Source organism: Amblyomma mixtum, chromosome 2 (genome assembly GCF_055824585.1).
Source record: "Amblyomma mixtum isolate Tamu chromosome 2, ASM5582458v1, whole genome shotgun sequence".
Classification (NCBI taxonomy): domain Eukaryota; kingdom Metazoa; phylum Arthropoda; class Arachnida; order Ixodida; family Ixodidae; genus Amblyomma; species Amblyomma mixtum.
The window spans coordinates 243,330,083-243,346,188 of NC_143013.1; the positions used below are offsets into that span (position 1 = coordinate 243,330,083).

At 46.3% G+C, this 16,106-nt stretch overlaps 1 protein-coding gene across 1 annotated transcript in view; it reads right to left on the minus strand.

The window, feature by feature from the left end:
* Positions 1 to 3,871: 3,871 nt before the first annotated feature.
* The window catches only part of LOC149363267 (calpain-A-like), a 39,346-nt gene continuing 27,111 nt past the window's right edge, over positions 3,872 to 16,106 (minus strand). Inside the window, exons 12-19 of the mRNA XM_089573421.1 lie at positions 15,630 to 15,672; positions 14,366 to 14,552; positions 13,740 to 13,798; positions 12,834 to 12,902; positions 12,330 to 12,408; positions 4,695 to 4,808; positions 4,121 to 4,179; positions 3,872 to 4,020 (exon numbers count right to left, since the gene is read on the minus strand). Of these exons, the coding sequence (XP_089429547.1) occupies positions 3,994 to 4,020; positions 4,121 to 4,179; positions 4,695 to 4,808; positions 12,330 to 12,408; positions 12,834 to 12,902; positions 13,740 to 13,798; positions 14,366 to 14,552; positions 15,630 to 15,672 (637 nt within the window). The 3' untranslated portion in view covers positions 3,872 to 3,993. The remainder of the gene's footprint in view (positions 4,021 to 4,120; positions 4,180 to 4,694; positions 4,809 to 12,329; positions 12,409 to 12,833; positions 12,903 to 13,739; positions 13,799 to 14,365; positions 14,553 to 15,629; positions 15,673 to 16,106) is intronic.

Genomic DNA, 16,106 nt, shown 5'->3' on the forward strand with positions numbered 1-16,106 from the left:
GGCTGGTTGGTCTTGGTGCATAGAATGCATTGTTTTTCAGCGTTCGTCCTGCGTGTATCTCCTTTCTTCGTCCTGTGTTTTTTGCGTTGAAAAAAAAAAGAAAAGCATTCTGTTGTGTGGTGTTTATGGAGGTGGGAGATGGCTTCTCGCTTGGGCTGGAGGTTCACTAGCAGACAGCAGATTTTTGGAGAATAGCGGGGGATGTTACCAAATCACTGCTTTCGAAGTAAAACGGGTGCTAATACAGTTGAACTTCGTAATAATGAAGTGGAAAGGTCTCCGCCATTTCTCCGTTATTGCGACACTTGATCCAGGCTGCAAGTGCCGCGTGCCAGTGGGCTAACCTCTGTGGGCCGCACTCGTCCCCTGTGGTTCGCTTTCCCGCAATGCCCCCTCAACTCGTTCTTTGTTGTTAGCTTCCCCGCAAAGCATACTCCTCAGTTTTGTTACTTTAACTAACAGGGAAGGGCGCTCGCGTCGCAGCGTCTCTAGCGCCACGGATGGCGTGTTGGCTGCGCGCGCGCGGGGGAGAGACCGGCTCTTCTGCTCGGCACAGGGAAAGTGCGCGGACGTGTCGCGTGCCGCTCCGCTCTTCGTCGGCTGGCGAGAACCCTCGTGGGGAGGAACGTTCACCCCGTATCTCGTCTTGCCCGGCCTCGGAGTTTTCCTCTGCCTTACCGCGGGCGAACATTCGCTCGTAACCTTGCTGGTGAGTCGGACGTCTTCGATTCATCAGCGTATTTTGTTGCTAGCTGGCGTTATTGTTGTTGTAGCAATAAATACCTTGTTTGTGTCAGCTAGTGTGTCGTTCCTTTCTTCCCTAAGAGCAAGGCCCACCGTGGTCGGCGTGCGCTCGGTAGCGTACGCAATCACGGGGTGGGGTCCGCGCGGTTTTGATCTGTGTCAGCCGCGGTTAAACGGGGAGAACGTATTTATCTCCCCAAGTAGGCCCCACACCTCCCACTGCCTGTTACCAGAACAACAAAGCCAGCGTTTAGTGCGGCTTCGATGTGCGTTGCGGGAGCCTCCAGCAAGCGCACGAAGCGTCCTCTACGTGGACGAATATACGTCCACCAACCGAATATGCTACGGTCTCTATCCCGCGCCCGTGTATTCTCCAGGTGCAGCCTGCATGGGTAACAGAGCCTAGAAAACGGGTCCTGGAGGAATATCTTCTTAGAGGACAGGGAAAGACCTGGTCATAATATTTAGCTTCATTTTCTGAGATGCTGAAGGCGATGCAGGTAGCTAATTATTGCCACGTATCATTGTAGTGAAAGAAAAACTGGTAATGGCGCAAGAAACGGGGACACAGAAGGCACACAAAAGACAGGACTTGCGCCATTACCAGTTTTTTCTTTCAACATGAACCAACTCATCCAAACTAGAGTTTTACTTTATCATTGTAGTGTCCGTTCGTTCGTGCTCAAGGCTGCAGGAAAGGGGTATTATTATTGTCGTTCGTGACGCGAGAAGCGACCGGACTAATCTCGATTGATCACAGCCATGAAGATCCAGATTACTGTAGTTGATTTTGACCTGTTATCTCGAAGTTTCCTTGCCGGCTTTAAATTGAGCGATGCCGCGAGCGGCGGGCATTCCGTAGTTCGACGACTGACGAGCACGTTTGTTAATTGCTTACGCCGCCGCCGAGTGATTGAGTTCTTTCGCGGGCGCAAGTCAGCTCAAATAAAGAGCTTCGTGTGCAAGTCCTGTTGCTGTCTTCCTGACCGCTGGACGGCCGTCACTACAAAGTGACAATATGGTGCGTTGCGGCAATTTTGTCACGAGAACCTGTTTTGCTGGCTTCGCCGCACAGCTCGCGAGCGCGTAGGCCACAACACTTCTCATGACAGGAATGTCTTGTGGAGAACGCGTACTCCAGAACAAATTTTGATATTGACCGCCTCCTGGCCAACGAAAATTCTTGCACGCTTTCATTTTCCGCTGTTTGTATCTAAGAAACCGGTGTGACCTCGATACCGCCAAACTCACCAAGCGCACTGCAAGCGGTTTTAACCGTGCGACCAAGCTGCGGAAAGAGAAACAGAACTGCACATGGGAAGCACAGCGCTGGGCCGTGTGCAGGTTGGAGAATGGGCGAACAGCCATTTATAAGTTTGGATCGATAGGGAAGTGTTAGATGCCGTTATATAATCACATGCTCGGCGCAAAATGGCCAGGAGGTTTAACTGGAATATCGGCATATCCAGTTGTAGGAAAATTTTACTACTTAAAAAAGAGATATCTGTCATGTGACCTTCTACTGGAGTTTAGAGGAGAATTGCTATTCCTTCGTTATATCTATAGTATTTCTCTAAATGCCGTTTTGGTACAGCCAGGTTCGACTTTAGTAAGTGGTCCTTTTTGGTAAAAAATATCCGAAAAAACCAGGTATGATTCTTTTTTTCTTTTAGGAATAAGGCGGGTTCCATCTGAACTGCTGCTCAAAAGATAGATATTGCCCGACTTTTCGTCCCTAAATTCCGGCGGAAAGGACACTCAGGAAAAGAAAGCTATGGGCACTGTCAGTTACAGGAAAGCAATCCGAAATTTAAATTGCGGAAGGGAGTCCTATATATTGGCCGTAATGTGTGAACTATAATTGTCTACCGGAACTCATAGTTCAATTTTATTGGTTATTTTCTCTCTCTTGGTTTCCGTTCTTTGAGATCAGCCACCACTTGAGCTGTGGTTAGTTTTTCTTGTTGTTTGGTTGCGTTAACGAAACAAGGAGACGCAGCATAGTTATGTTCTAAAGAGAAGAAAATCTTGCGCAACCTTTTTTAATCTATTTTTCCCTTGCCTAATTGTATTCTTTCATAGCTTCCTGAATCCACTAGTTTCTGCTTATGTCAGAAGGCGTTTATTTCCATATTTTGTGCAACCTGGGAGGTATGAAGGAAATTTTCTGTTTGCTAAATTGATGTAATAGCTGCGCGCATGTTTCCGGCAAGCGAACGTCTGCGTCCGAAAAAAAATAAACATCCACTTACCTAGAACAAACAAACAAACAAACAAACAAACAAACAAACAAACAAACAAACAAACAAACAAACAAACAAACAAACAAACAAACAAACAAACAAACAAACAAAGAAATAATTAGATCAGGGTTGAATAGCAGATGCTGTGGGTTTGCCGAACTATTTAAGAGGTTTGGAACCACAGACACTATTGTGAAGCACGCAACTTGGGCAGAAGAAGGCAGAAAAAGTGGAAATGTATGCGGGACTCTTTTATGCAAACAGCTGTGCATGCTTGACAGCCTGTGGCGAAAGGAGAGTTTTTAAACTAGGAGATCTCAAGAAAAACAAAAATCGCGCAAGCCGTATTCAGTGGCTCAGATTTCACAACTTTTCGTTAAAAATACCGCTGAGCAGCTGCGTGTGAGTTGCGCGCAATTAAGAATTCCTTGTCGTGTAAACGAAGCCTGGTAACGCGAGTAATCTTGCTTGGAATCGTTTTTCAGCCATCATTGCTTTTGTTTGCGAAATTTGCCGTCGTCGACGCAGTTATCCTGAACACGTGTAGCGCGCTCCTAGCGCAGCCTTGTACCGCAAGAAGACAAACACTTGAACCGGCCTTGAAAAAAAAATGGAAGTAAAGCATTGACGGTTTTCAGGCCCCGTCGACTTGCGTGTCGCACGAACACCGTCGTCCAAGGCAGATTCAAGACAATTTCGAACAAGTCACGAGCCTACCCGGATTTTTTTACATATACCTGGACGACTGTATGAACCCTTTCCCTTCGCTACTTCCTTCCTTCTCTGGACAGGTGACTGCTGTGCCATCAATAACTGTCACGATGGAAGCCCAGCTAGCTCGCATTGTCGTAGTGGATGGATATCACGTTGCATAGGAGGATGTATTGTGATCGAAAGAATAACGCTTTATTTTTTATCAGGTGTTGAAGCTGTCACAAAACCAATGTTCCTGAACTTCTCGCAGCACCCATTGGAGATGTCCATTGAGATGGTGTCGCTCAGTCGCTTAGCAGTACATTGTGTACTTGAGCCACTGCAAAAAAAACAACAACAAAAAACGGAGTACAAGAATACACGCTTTTCAGATATATACCAGTGGTTGATGTTGGTTTCGCTTAGGAGAAAATATTTACCTCGTTGCGACTGAGTACAATCGCGTTCTCATTGTTCGGATCCAAGTCGCAGTAAATATCTGCCACAATAAAAAGAAAAAAAAAACATGACTGAGAGTATAAATCACCGAGGCCCATGCTTCAGGCCGCATCGAAACTGTACAAAACTTCGGTCATACGTTGTTTCTGGAGAAAGCTTTTTCTGGTCTTAAGACCGGGCTTTACACGAAGACCCTTTCCAAAAGACTTTGTGACCACCTCAGATTACTACTTTGGTGGTCGTACTTTGCCGGATAATAAATTCAGAGCTGCTTTTGTGCTTGAATTTCATTCGGGACCTTCCTCTATACGGCGTTATGCACATACCCCCCCCCCCTCCCCTCCTTTTTTTTAGCCCGCAAACAGTCTTCAACCATTAAATCTGGTGTTTATTATGCCCTCAGCGCTTTTCATCAAGCCCGTCGCGTAGCTAAAAAATTGTTTTTTTTTTCGCTACGCAAACTATACTTAGAGACGGATGGCTACAAATTACAAACTGCATGATCACCCTCTTTTTTCTAACAAGTGCCAGCAAGTGGAGCCGTGTCACACCAACCTAGCATGCACATGAGCTTGACGGCACAGGCGATGAAGTCTGAGAGGCTGATCTTGCGGTCGTGGCCGTAGCGCAGGACGAGAGCCTTCAGCACGTGCCGGTTCACTCTGTAACCTGCGGCAGGTTGAGGGAAAGCAGGAGTTTTAACAAAGCCGACGTACGCAGTGCCCAGCAGCAAGGCTTATATACAAGAACAAAATGTTGTAAATGTGTCTACAAGCTCCCTTGGCTGTTTATTAAATAAAAAGAGGGCCAGAGTATTACACAAGGCGATCATTCAGGGGCCCTGCGTATGCTAGATGACTCTCCACCAATCAGAGCTGTTCTGTGCGTTGGGGCTTCGAACGCTCTTTCTAGAATTTCGAGCACGTGTTTCGCTGTGTACTCAGAGCCTATTGCAGCGTCAACACAAGGCCAACATCCAGTACACTGGTACCACACTCTCAACACCAATATATCTGTATGGGAGTAAAAAGAGGGAAAGCTGTCCTCTAGTGCACTCCCTTTTTTAAGGGTGTGCTCGACAGGAGAGATTTACTCCCTTTGTACTCCTTTCGTTTCGAGTGCATACAAGACAATTTTACTCCCTTTTTACTCTCTTCTGTTTAGAGTACATACAGGACAAGTTTACTCCCTTTTACTCCCTTCTGTTTCGAGTGCATACAGGACAATTTTTCTCCCTTTTTACTCTCTTCTGTTTAGAGTGCATACAGGACAAGTTTACTCCCTTTTACTCTTTTCTGTTTCGAGTGCATACAGGACAATTTTTCTCCCTTTTTACTCTCTTCTGTTTAGAGTACATACAGGACAAGTTTACTCCCTTTTACTCCTTTCTGTTTCGAGTGCATACAGGACAATTTTACTCCCTTTTTACTCTCTTCTGTTTAGAGTGCATACAGGACAAGTTTACTCCCTTTTACTCCTTTCTGTTTCGAGTGCATACAGGACAATTTTTCTCCCTTTTTACTCTCTTCTGTTTAGAGTGCATACAGGACAAGTTTACTCCCTTTTACTCCTTTCCGTTTCGAGTGCATACAGGACAATTTTTCTCCCTTTTTACTCTCTTCTGTTTAGAGTACATACAGGACAAGTTTACTCCCTTTTACTCCTTTGTTTCGTGCGCATACAGGACAATTTTACTCCCTTTTTACTCTCTTCTGTTTAGAGTGCATACAGGACAAGTTTACTCCCTTTTACTCCTTTCTGTTTCGAGTGCATACAGGACAATTTTACTCCCTTTTTACTCTCTTCTGTTTAGAGTGCATACAGGACAAGTGTACTCCCTTTTACTCCTTGCTGTTTCGTGCGCATACAGGACAATTTTACTCCCTTTTTACTCTCTTCTGTTTAGAGTGCATACAGGACAAGTTTACTCCCTTTTACTCCTTTCTGTTTCGAGTGCATACAGGACAATTTTACTCCCTTTTTACTCTCTTCTGTTTAGAGTGCATACAGGACAATTTTACTTCCTTTTTACTCTCTTCTGTTTAGAGTGCATACAGGACAAGTTTACTCCCTTTTACTCCTTTATGTTTCGAGTGCATACAGGACAATTTTTCTCCCTTTTTACTCTCTTCTGTTTAGAGTGCACACAGGACAATTTTACTCCCTTTTTACTCTCTTCTGTTTAGAGTGCATACAGGACAAGTTTACTCCCTTTTACTCCTTTCTGTTTCGAGTGCATACATGACAATTTTTCTCCCTTTTTACTCTCTTCTGTTTAGAGTGCATACAGGACAATTTTACTGCCTTTTTACTCTCTTCTGTTTAGAGTGCATACAGGACAAGTTTACTCCCTTTTACTCCTTTCTGTTTAGAGTGCATACAGGACAAGTTTACTCCCTTTTACTCCTTGCTGTTTCGTGTGCATACAGGACAATTTTACTCCCTTTTTACTCTCTTCTGTTTAGAGTGCATACAAGACAATTTTACTGCCTTTTTACTCTCTTCTGTTTAGAGTGCATACAGGACAAGTTTACTCCCTTTTACTCCTTTCTGTTTAGAGTGCATACAGGACAAGTTTACTCCCTTTTACTCCTTGCTGTTTCGTGTGCATACAGGACAATTTTTCTCCCTTTTTACTCTCTTCTGTTTAGAGTGCATACAGGACAATTTTACTGCCTTTTTACTCTCTTCTGTTTAGAGTGCATACAGGACAAGTTTACTCCCTTTTACTCCTTTCTGTTTAGAGTGCATACAGGACAAGTTTACTCCCTTTTACTCCTTGCTGTTTCGTGTGCATACAGGACAATTTTTCTCCCTTTTTACTCTCTTCTGTTTAGAGTGCATACAGGACAATTTTACTGCCTTTTTACTCTCTTCTGTTTAGAGTGCATACAGGACAAGTTTACTCCCTTTTACTCATTTCTGTTTAGAGTGCATACAGGACAAGTTTACTCCCTTTTACTCCTTGCTGTTTCGTGTGCATACAGGACAATTTTACTCCCTTTTTACTCTCTTCTGTTTAGAGTGCATACAGGACAAGTTTACTCCCTTTTACTCCTTGCTGTTTCGTGTGCGTACAGGACAATTTTACTCCCTTTTTACTCCTTTCTGTTTAGAGTGTATACAGGACAACTTTACTCCCTTTTTACTGCTCTCTGTTGAGAGTGCATACAGGACAAGTTTACTCCCTTTTACTCCTTTCTGTTTAGAGTGCATACAGGACAAGTTTACTCCCTTTTACTCCTTGCTGTTTCGTGTGCATACAGGACAATTTTACTCCCTTTTTACTCTCTTCTGTTTAGAGTGCATACAGGACAAGTTTACTCCCTTTTACTCCTTTCTGTTTAGAGTGCATACAGGACAAGTTTACTCCCTTTTACTCATTTCTGTTTAGAGTGCATACAGGACAAGTTTACTCCCTTTTACTCCTTGCTGTTTCGTGTGCATACAGGACAATTTTACTGCCTTTTTACTCTCTTCTGTTTAGAGTGCATACAGGACAAGTTTACTCCCTTTTACTCCTTTCTGTTTAGAGTGCATACAGGACAAGTTTACTCCCTTTTACTCCTTGCTGTTTCGTGTGCATACAGGACAATTTTACTCCCTTTTTACTCTCTTCTGTTTAGAGTGCATACAGGACAAGTTTACTCCCTTTTACTCCTTGCTGTTTCGTGTGCGTACAGGACAATTTTACTCCCTTTTTACTCCTTTCTGTTTAGAGTGTATACAGGACAACTTTACTCCCTTTTTACTGCTCTCTGTTGAGAGTGCATTTTGTCTTTCGAGAGCGCGGGCTGCTTGGTACGTGCCCATGATTTTTATTTTACTTTTGGCGTTGCATTGAAACGCTCACCGAGTTCCGTTATGAATGCGGGTTCTCTCTGCTAAAGTGTTACCATGACAGGGCACGGCCGGTCTCGAGGGGGGCGCGCTCGCTCTTTTTCTTACGGCCTTCGCAATGGGGTCTGTTTCCGCCTCCCACCGCATCGCGGTGAGGTCGCCACTGCCCCACCGCTCCGCCGCTGTTTCCGCCGCTCACGCGAAAGGAGAACGCGCGCCCGCTCCAAGTCTGTCCCGCGTGAGCGGTAACCGTCAGGTCCTGATATTTCATCACTATGCATTATTCAAAGACCGTGCAATCAGCCTCTTCGATTGGACAGCTGAGATTTATAAAACAACGGAATAATTACCACGGGGCAGCGCGTTCTCTCCTTCAGTATGACTGCGTGGTCGGTTAAACTGACGTCAACACTTCTTACCCCTAAAGTTTGCACAAAAACAACTCTATCAGCCTCATCAGTTCGCCTACTGACAGGTATTGACCAGTGTGCAGATTTATAAGCGACCTGAAGCCTTTGCGTCACCGGTTCCTAAGGGTTCCGAAGCGTAAATATAGCTCATGAAATATCTGCCGTTCTCGTTTCGCAGGAAAGCGGCTTTAGCAAGAAATCATGATGCTGCACGGGTTCAGAGAAAAGAAAACAATTTTATTCACAGCTAAATGCAAGTTGTCCATTTCAGAGCGTTCATATCCATAACTTCAATGTTTTACATTCAAAACATATCATTTGGCTGAAATACTGTATATCTAGTCTCGCGAATTGCGCACAGGTTTAGTTGGTTTATTAGATTGATCAACCACTTCCAATCAAAGAAGCAGGCATGAACAACGCTGGTGAGAAGAGCGGAAAAAAAAGGAAAAATTATTCTTCTCAAACACTGTACATTCTTTTGAAACTGCCGCACATAACTAGCCGCACAAGTCGTACATAAGCATGACCGGCGATAGAAAAGTTCACAGTCTGGAAAACTTCCTTGACGGTTTATGCGCATATAATTAGCTGGCTTCTCGTTCCGGTCGGTGACTTCCTTGGTGTAGTTAACAAGAAGTATTCTGAGAAATTTCTCAGATATTAAAGAAGCAGAACTTATGGCACGGCTACTGTCGATTCCTCCTAATAACCGTGCAACGAGGATCAGATGTCCCGAAGACGGACAGTGAAAGGGCGAGTGTGGCTAGAGCGGTCCTGCATGGTTGCGTGTTTGTCTTTGCGCTGTTTTCTTGCATCTGTTCATGCTTTAACAGTGCGTTAACGGCTTCGCGGAATGCACACGATGCTTGGGAGTAAAACCTTGCGGGCGGCGGCGTGGCTCGTCGAGTTTTAAAGAAATAGTCTGCCTGCTTAACGGCCAGATTGTCTCCCAGCACCATGCTACCCCTTATTCCTGACAGCCTGGCGACAAAAAGAAAGCAATAGATATAGCGGCATTGAAACTGCATATAACCGCAGGACAATCGCGCGCCAGAAGACAACAGTGCCAATTAGTTCGTGCCAGCGGAATCCAAAGTAGATGCAAAAGCGTGATTAGCCTGAGGCAGGGGCAGCGTTCTGACAGGGCTGTGATTAACAAATGGCAGCGATCTGCAGTTTCAATTAAAGTCATGTGGTGGGCCTCGCTGTCCCAGCCAGTCACGCGGCATGGCATCGCTTGCCCAATCGGCTTTGCGTGGAAGATGTAGCTGCAGCGTACATGGGCATCATTCACACTTTGAATCTGGCCTATCGGCGGCGCGTCATCTACCGCATGTTGATTGCAACTGACCGACCAGGCGCCAATGTACTGGTTCGGATCTCTCCGTTCGCCTCCGTGAAAATGATTGCGGCCGCGCGGATAAAACTGGCCGCAACTGCTTTCATAACGCGAGGTTTATGGGCCCAGGAATGATGGATGATGCTGTGCTCCAGACGCACCAGACGCACGTAGGTTTCTGGCAGGGCGTCGCTGATGCTGATGACTGGACCTAATGACGCCTGTATGAATCCGCCGCGATGGCGCAGTGGTTAAAGTGCTCAACTCTGAGCCAGACGACTCGGGTTCATTCCTGGTCTCGGAGGACGCGCTTTGGTACTAACGTCCGAATTTTGCTATAAAAGCTCCTTTTACGTGTGAACTTCTTGGCTGACATGCAGACAAAGCATTTGCTTTCTGTCCGTGAATCGTTCACCGATAAGCAGCGGAAAACAGCACGGAACCAGGCGATCACCGGCAGCCGCCGCAGAAGCAGGCGAGGAGAGAGCGGTCGCGAGCGGTGGGGTCGTCGCGCCCCTGGCGGCGGCGGACGGCGTAACTCCTGGAGAAAAACTCGCATTGCTTCCGCGGCGAATGCGAAGGCCGTAGGAAAGAGCGCGCGCCCCCCTCGAGACCGGCCGTGGACAGGGCAACCCGCCGAGGATGGATGTGAAGAGGACATGCTCGACGTCACCAGCCGGCCAGACTACACCACGACAATTACTGGGAATACTGAAGCGGTCTGCGTCAAGCGGACCACCCCGCATGACGACGCCTGCACATGCCACAGAAGCTGATTTCGCTGTCGGCACTAGGATCTGGGTTAATGGCCCAATATTGGGAACATACTGACAAATGCTGCTCCTACAAAGGACAAGAGAGAAACCATCTGTTTGCAATATCGGTCCGATTATCCGTGCTACTTAGGTACCATCTATCCGAGTTTATTTTCCTTCTTTGGTTTTTTTTTTCTATCTTATCAGCCCTGTCTTTTAACTCTCTTATCTGATATGTTCTCTATGTCCACTCTCGTTTCGTTTTTTTGCCTCCACTATCTTCCGGCCGGCACAGTCCACCTCCTTCAGCATGGCAGTAGAGCTTCAGGACCCTTCTTTAATTCCCCTATGACCTTCTGCACTCTTCCTCCTCATCTCCGTCGCTTCGCTTTCCTGGGTATCTGTCGGCGGTTCTCTGCTTCCCATGTGAATATCGAATCCAGGAACAGAGGCGGAGCCTGGCAGGTCGGTGACGTCGTCCATCTCATTTACATATCCATCCGCGTTGGAGTCTTCCGCGTGAATACTTCCTAAAGCGGCACTATTGCACTGCGCTGAGTATACGTGTACCCTAACATTAGTCTCTTCCAATGTATGTTCACTTCACTCAAGTGTCGTTACGTTTCACTAAAATTTAGACATGACGGAAAAGAGCGCATAGAAAAGGGGCAATAAAGAAACGACAAACACAGGAAATGAGACTGGGTTCAATGGCACACGAAACCGGCCGTCCCGACCATTGCGTCTTGCTTACCGGCGCCGATGGCGACGAACAAACAAAGGCTGAGCAGCATATATATGCGAAATTTCGTGCCAATGCTCAAGCGACGGCGGCAAGCTACGAGAGGCGCCGCCACGCAGAGTGTTTCGCCAGTGTCGCTTCCTTTGTCGCTCGTTACTGCCTGCCCAAAACTTTTCGCTCGACGCCACGAAATCCCCCCGCGATTAAGCAATGAGATTACCTCTGGCCTATTCCGGTTCGGAGCATTGTTTCTCCCGCCTAATCTGTTTTCGCCTCAGGAAGCGCGCTGACTTGGTCACCTCCGCTTCATCCGCGCCATCGCGGATCTCGAAAATATTCCCTTTGCTCCAGCTCTGAGGTACACTAACAAGATTTTAAGGGAATATAACAATCTGCTTGTCGGTAACGGAGGGCTGAGATTATTGGGAGCAGGCTACGGGCGGGAGAAACGCGTGTTGATCCGCGTACGCGCGCTCGATTCTCAGTGGCGGTACGCTTCAGCGCTCGGTGCAGAATCACTTGACGCATATCCTCGCTTGCATTGTTTGTTCTCAGTAAAGCAGGGCGAGGCGGCATATTACGACACTGTTTAATAAGCCGGAGTGTGCAGATACCGGACGAGAGGGCATCTCCGATGGAGCACGCCGCGTATATCACCGTCGCTGGGAAGAGGTTGCCCCAACAAGCAGCCGCTTCATCGCATGGAAACCAAAGGCAGCACTAAGGCTGACACGACTTCCTTTGTAACCACCCCTGCCTTTCCTTTTCGGGTGCCATTGTGCCTCTTTCTATCCCCCACAACCACTCCTCTTGCCTCGCTTTCCTTTTCACACGGGCAAGTTCACGCGGCCAGCATGACGAAAGTTTCTCAAGCCATGGTTCTCAATTAGTTACCCCCCCCCCCCCCCCCCCAGTAAGCGTCAGCGCCCTGTGTATATCGTCTCTTGTCCTGTTTTCGCGCGGTTTTCCGCTGTGTTTGCGATTCACCAGCTAGCTATACTACGGATTACTATTACATGTAGAGCACAACATCGCAACAAGTGTTCACATGTTGTGAAAGTGGTGGCCCGGAACATCTGTATGTTTGAAAAATGTTCTCACCTGCCCTTCGCAGTGCTTTTCGTAGTTCGTACGTGCTCAGCTCGCCAGAGGAGTCTTTATCGTGATCGCTGAAGGCTTCCTGTCATAGAAGAAATAATGCTGTTACAACATGGAAAGAAAATTTCGATACAGTTCAATACGTCAGAAACGTGGTAAGCTCTCGCTCCCTGGTTGTAAAATATTAACCGTGCCAAGCGCCATTTAGTGAGAGATTGAAAGGAGAGTTTGTTCTAGCACCTATTTCCACTGTTTTAGGTTACCATGAAGTAGTTATAGAACCGTTTATTAATACTTTACTATTGGGCTTGCATGTCGTATACACTGACTCATGGTGTTTCTACATCATTACTGTGCCGCCTGTGAAATTTTCCTTTTACCATGACTAATCGCTTGTGCTCAAGCAACATCCGTTGCTTGTTCTTTTGGAGTATTCAGCTTACAGTTTTCATCACATCAATCGCTCTCGCTTTCTCGGTCACATTCCTGAGCCATAGAAGCACTTACCTCCCATCTGGTAATAAGCTTGTGAAGTCGGGCGAACTCTCGCAGAGTAAGTCTTCCACTGTAATTGCTCTGACCAAAGAATGTTAAGGGCCACAACGCTTAAAAGACATCGACCAATCATGACGGACAGTCGGCGTATGCTCAGCGAATATTCGTTGTCTTCCTTCGCAAGAAGGGCACGATTTCAATTGAAAATAACAATTCTCAACTTTCTTCTTGCGCTTGCTTTGGACAAAGTAGTTTCAATAGAAAAGATCTACATAACAGAAACCTATGGTCCCGTAACCAAACAAAACTACAACCTGGGATACGAAAGTGAGAGCTTTTCTATCCATTCACAGGCCTTGTAATCATCGTACATTGATTTCCTGAACCAGCTTGAATGAAGACCGGTTCATCACCATGGCACGCACCACGCAGAGACTGGCGATCTGTGCAGCGGTGCAGGTAACAAATTTTGCACACAAAACCTAATAAGCGTGAGTTTCTATCAGTTTCGTGTGAGTTCCACGTTTACAAGTATAACAGATGAAACGCACTACGCTGGGTGCACATCTATGTCTCTTTCTTCTCGAGAATCGAGTGAAACGACCACTGAACGTTATATTTTTTTAATTTCCTCTTATATCTGGGCCATAAAAGGCCGGGAAACACTTGTAAAGACACTGTTTCTCAATATTCAGACCGCGATGCTCATTTACTCGTATATAGATCCCTGAAACTGCAGACAGCTTACAATCTTAGGTATAGATGCGAATTCCTTTTGTTACATTAAATGAAACACAAGGATGCTGAGTTACCGTCTGACCTACTGGCTTACTAATTCGCCTATGCTGACCGTCATCCGCGCTATGCTTATGGATGCCAACATACAACAAGAGAACAAACAAAAGTCACCAAGGATACATCCATGAGTGCCACCATGCTCCGGCACATATCCAGGGAGAACTCCAGGGCATTTCCGTCTGAAACCACAAATGTGTCCACGATAATGTTTCCCCCAAGAACTCCACACGCAGTCATTGAGGCTCGAAGCACAACCGAATTTGGCACACTCTCCTGCTTAGGCTTTTCCAAGCATCTCGCTGCTGTGAGAAAACTTGAAAACTTGGAGCCAAAAAACTGCCACTTTTGGTTACCTGCATATTTTTTTATCGGCACTCTCCTGCCTTCTTCTCTCTCAAAAATTGATTTCACGCTCCTTTACGCTGCTCCAGTAAGAATGTGGTCTGTCCCCGTAAAAGCAGACAAATGCATGCTCCTACTTCTAAGTAGAAATTTAAGCGCATTACAGTCGACTCTCCAGAACCCGAACTCAAAGTCGTCCGGAAATTTGTTGGAACTATGACGAGTCCAAATTTTACCAGACCTGTTATTAAAAAAAAGTTTTCTGTTTGCAAATTCAGAACTTTGGTTCAAATAATCCAATCATTCTAATTATGCTAGTTGGAATTAATGAGATTCCTACCTAATAATAATGTACACTACTAGGCATGTCATTCAAACTAAAGGAGCAGCTGCTGCGAACGTACTTTCCTCGGTCAGATTTTCTAGCAGAGTCTGGAGCGAGTAGCAGTCGACGGTGCCGTTGCTGGCCACCAGATCGAAGGCTTCTTTGACGTCTTCCTCTACTTCATCTTCGTCCTCGTCGTCGCCGCCCTCATCTTCACAACCATCGTCAGCCTCACCGTTAACAGTGTCGGCTGGCCGCTCTGCGCCCTGGGAAAGCAGTCATTACTCTTAAGAAAGTTTTCCATAGCTAGTAACACGCGCGTTTCCACTGTTAAGGGCTATTGTTGTTCCCAGCCAACGTACAGTCTTTGTCAAAAGTAACCGGACACAGGTGGTTCGTTTCTTAGCAGCGTAGCGAAGCACCCATGGCAGCCCTTAAGCTATGGATCTGTGTAGAGTAAGGTCAACCCTTGTCCTCAAGTTCCGACATCTTTTGGCCCTGAAGGGTGCCGTAAAGGCTCCGTTATACGGCTAAGAAGCAAAAACCTGCTGCTCGGTTACTTCTGACAGAGGGGGTACGTGCCCTTATCTCCAGTCAGACATCATCAGTCAGCCGGACTTTCGGTTCTGCTTTCTGTTACAACGTACGAGTTGGGCTTCGAGGAATCCGACAGAGGCTATAAAATGTGTGCGTGTGTGCTTGTTCGTTTCCCAGGCCACAAAATGGGTGCCACAAAGCGGGGACAAAGCGCCCGCGCTAGGCCAGCGGCCATTAAAATCATCTCATAGCCATGGTTCACCACGTCTCATTCTTCGGCTGGCCGCCGCGTAACAATATATTCACTCCCTGCATTTACCACACGTCAAACCTTCGTTATGAAGAGAAGAAGAGTCACTGCACGACCGGAAGCAAAAACTGAGAGTATTTTTTTTAAACGCGTAAATACGATCGTGCTTAAGTTCTTAAAAAGAAAAAAATCTGATACTTTTGCTGCAATTCGCTAACGAAATATATAACGATACATGAGCAACCAACCTCGTTACACATACTTACGGTGCTGCAGCGGTGGTAAATTAGTACAGCACCCGTCTCGTTTTCCAGAAATACTGCGTCGGAATCTTTTTTCTTGCTATGAACTTATCGTTCCCAAGCAGAACAGGTAATCGGCCCAGTATTGGAAATTATTGACGAAAGCCGGCCTTACAAAGGACCAGAGTGAAGCCATCCATTAGCAATATAGGGCCGATTACCTGTTCTACTTGTGTCTTTCGAATAGGCAAAAGTGTTGCCGGGGCTCGACCTGGCATCCACAACAAGGAGAGGCAGATCTAAGCGGCACGAACCTTGGATGACAGTCGGCAGATGGTTACTTCCTCATCGTATTCCCTGAAAAAAAAAAAATGCAAAAGAAACGATAAAGGCCTCGACAGAGGTGAAGCTTGTCGCAGTTCTTTTAGAAAAAAAAGAGCACAGTCAAAGCAAAGCAAACTCTGAAACAACGACACAGTATAGGTTGCTGCGTAATGAACGCCGCATAGACTGTAAAGCTAAATGATTTTATTTACAGCGCATATGAAAGAAAATTTGATGTGCCATCCTGAAAGGGACAATGTGCCTTTCCTGCTAAGGCAGCCAAGACTACTGATTCTTCACGGTGCCAAATATTATGGCGATAGCCTTTAATGGCTCATGGTCGCGCTGTCCGTCCGTGCGCTGGAATCGTGCCAACTGTGGCCTCTCCTCCGCGCAGCGGCGCAACCTCCTTCCCTCCTTAGGAACTGGCGCGCCGGTGGGGGGCGCAGCTGTGCATAGCAACTGTG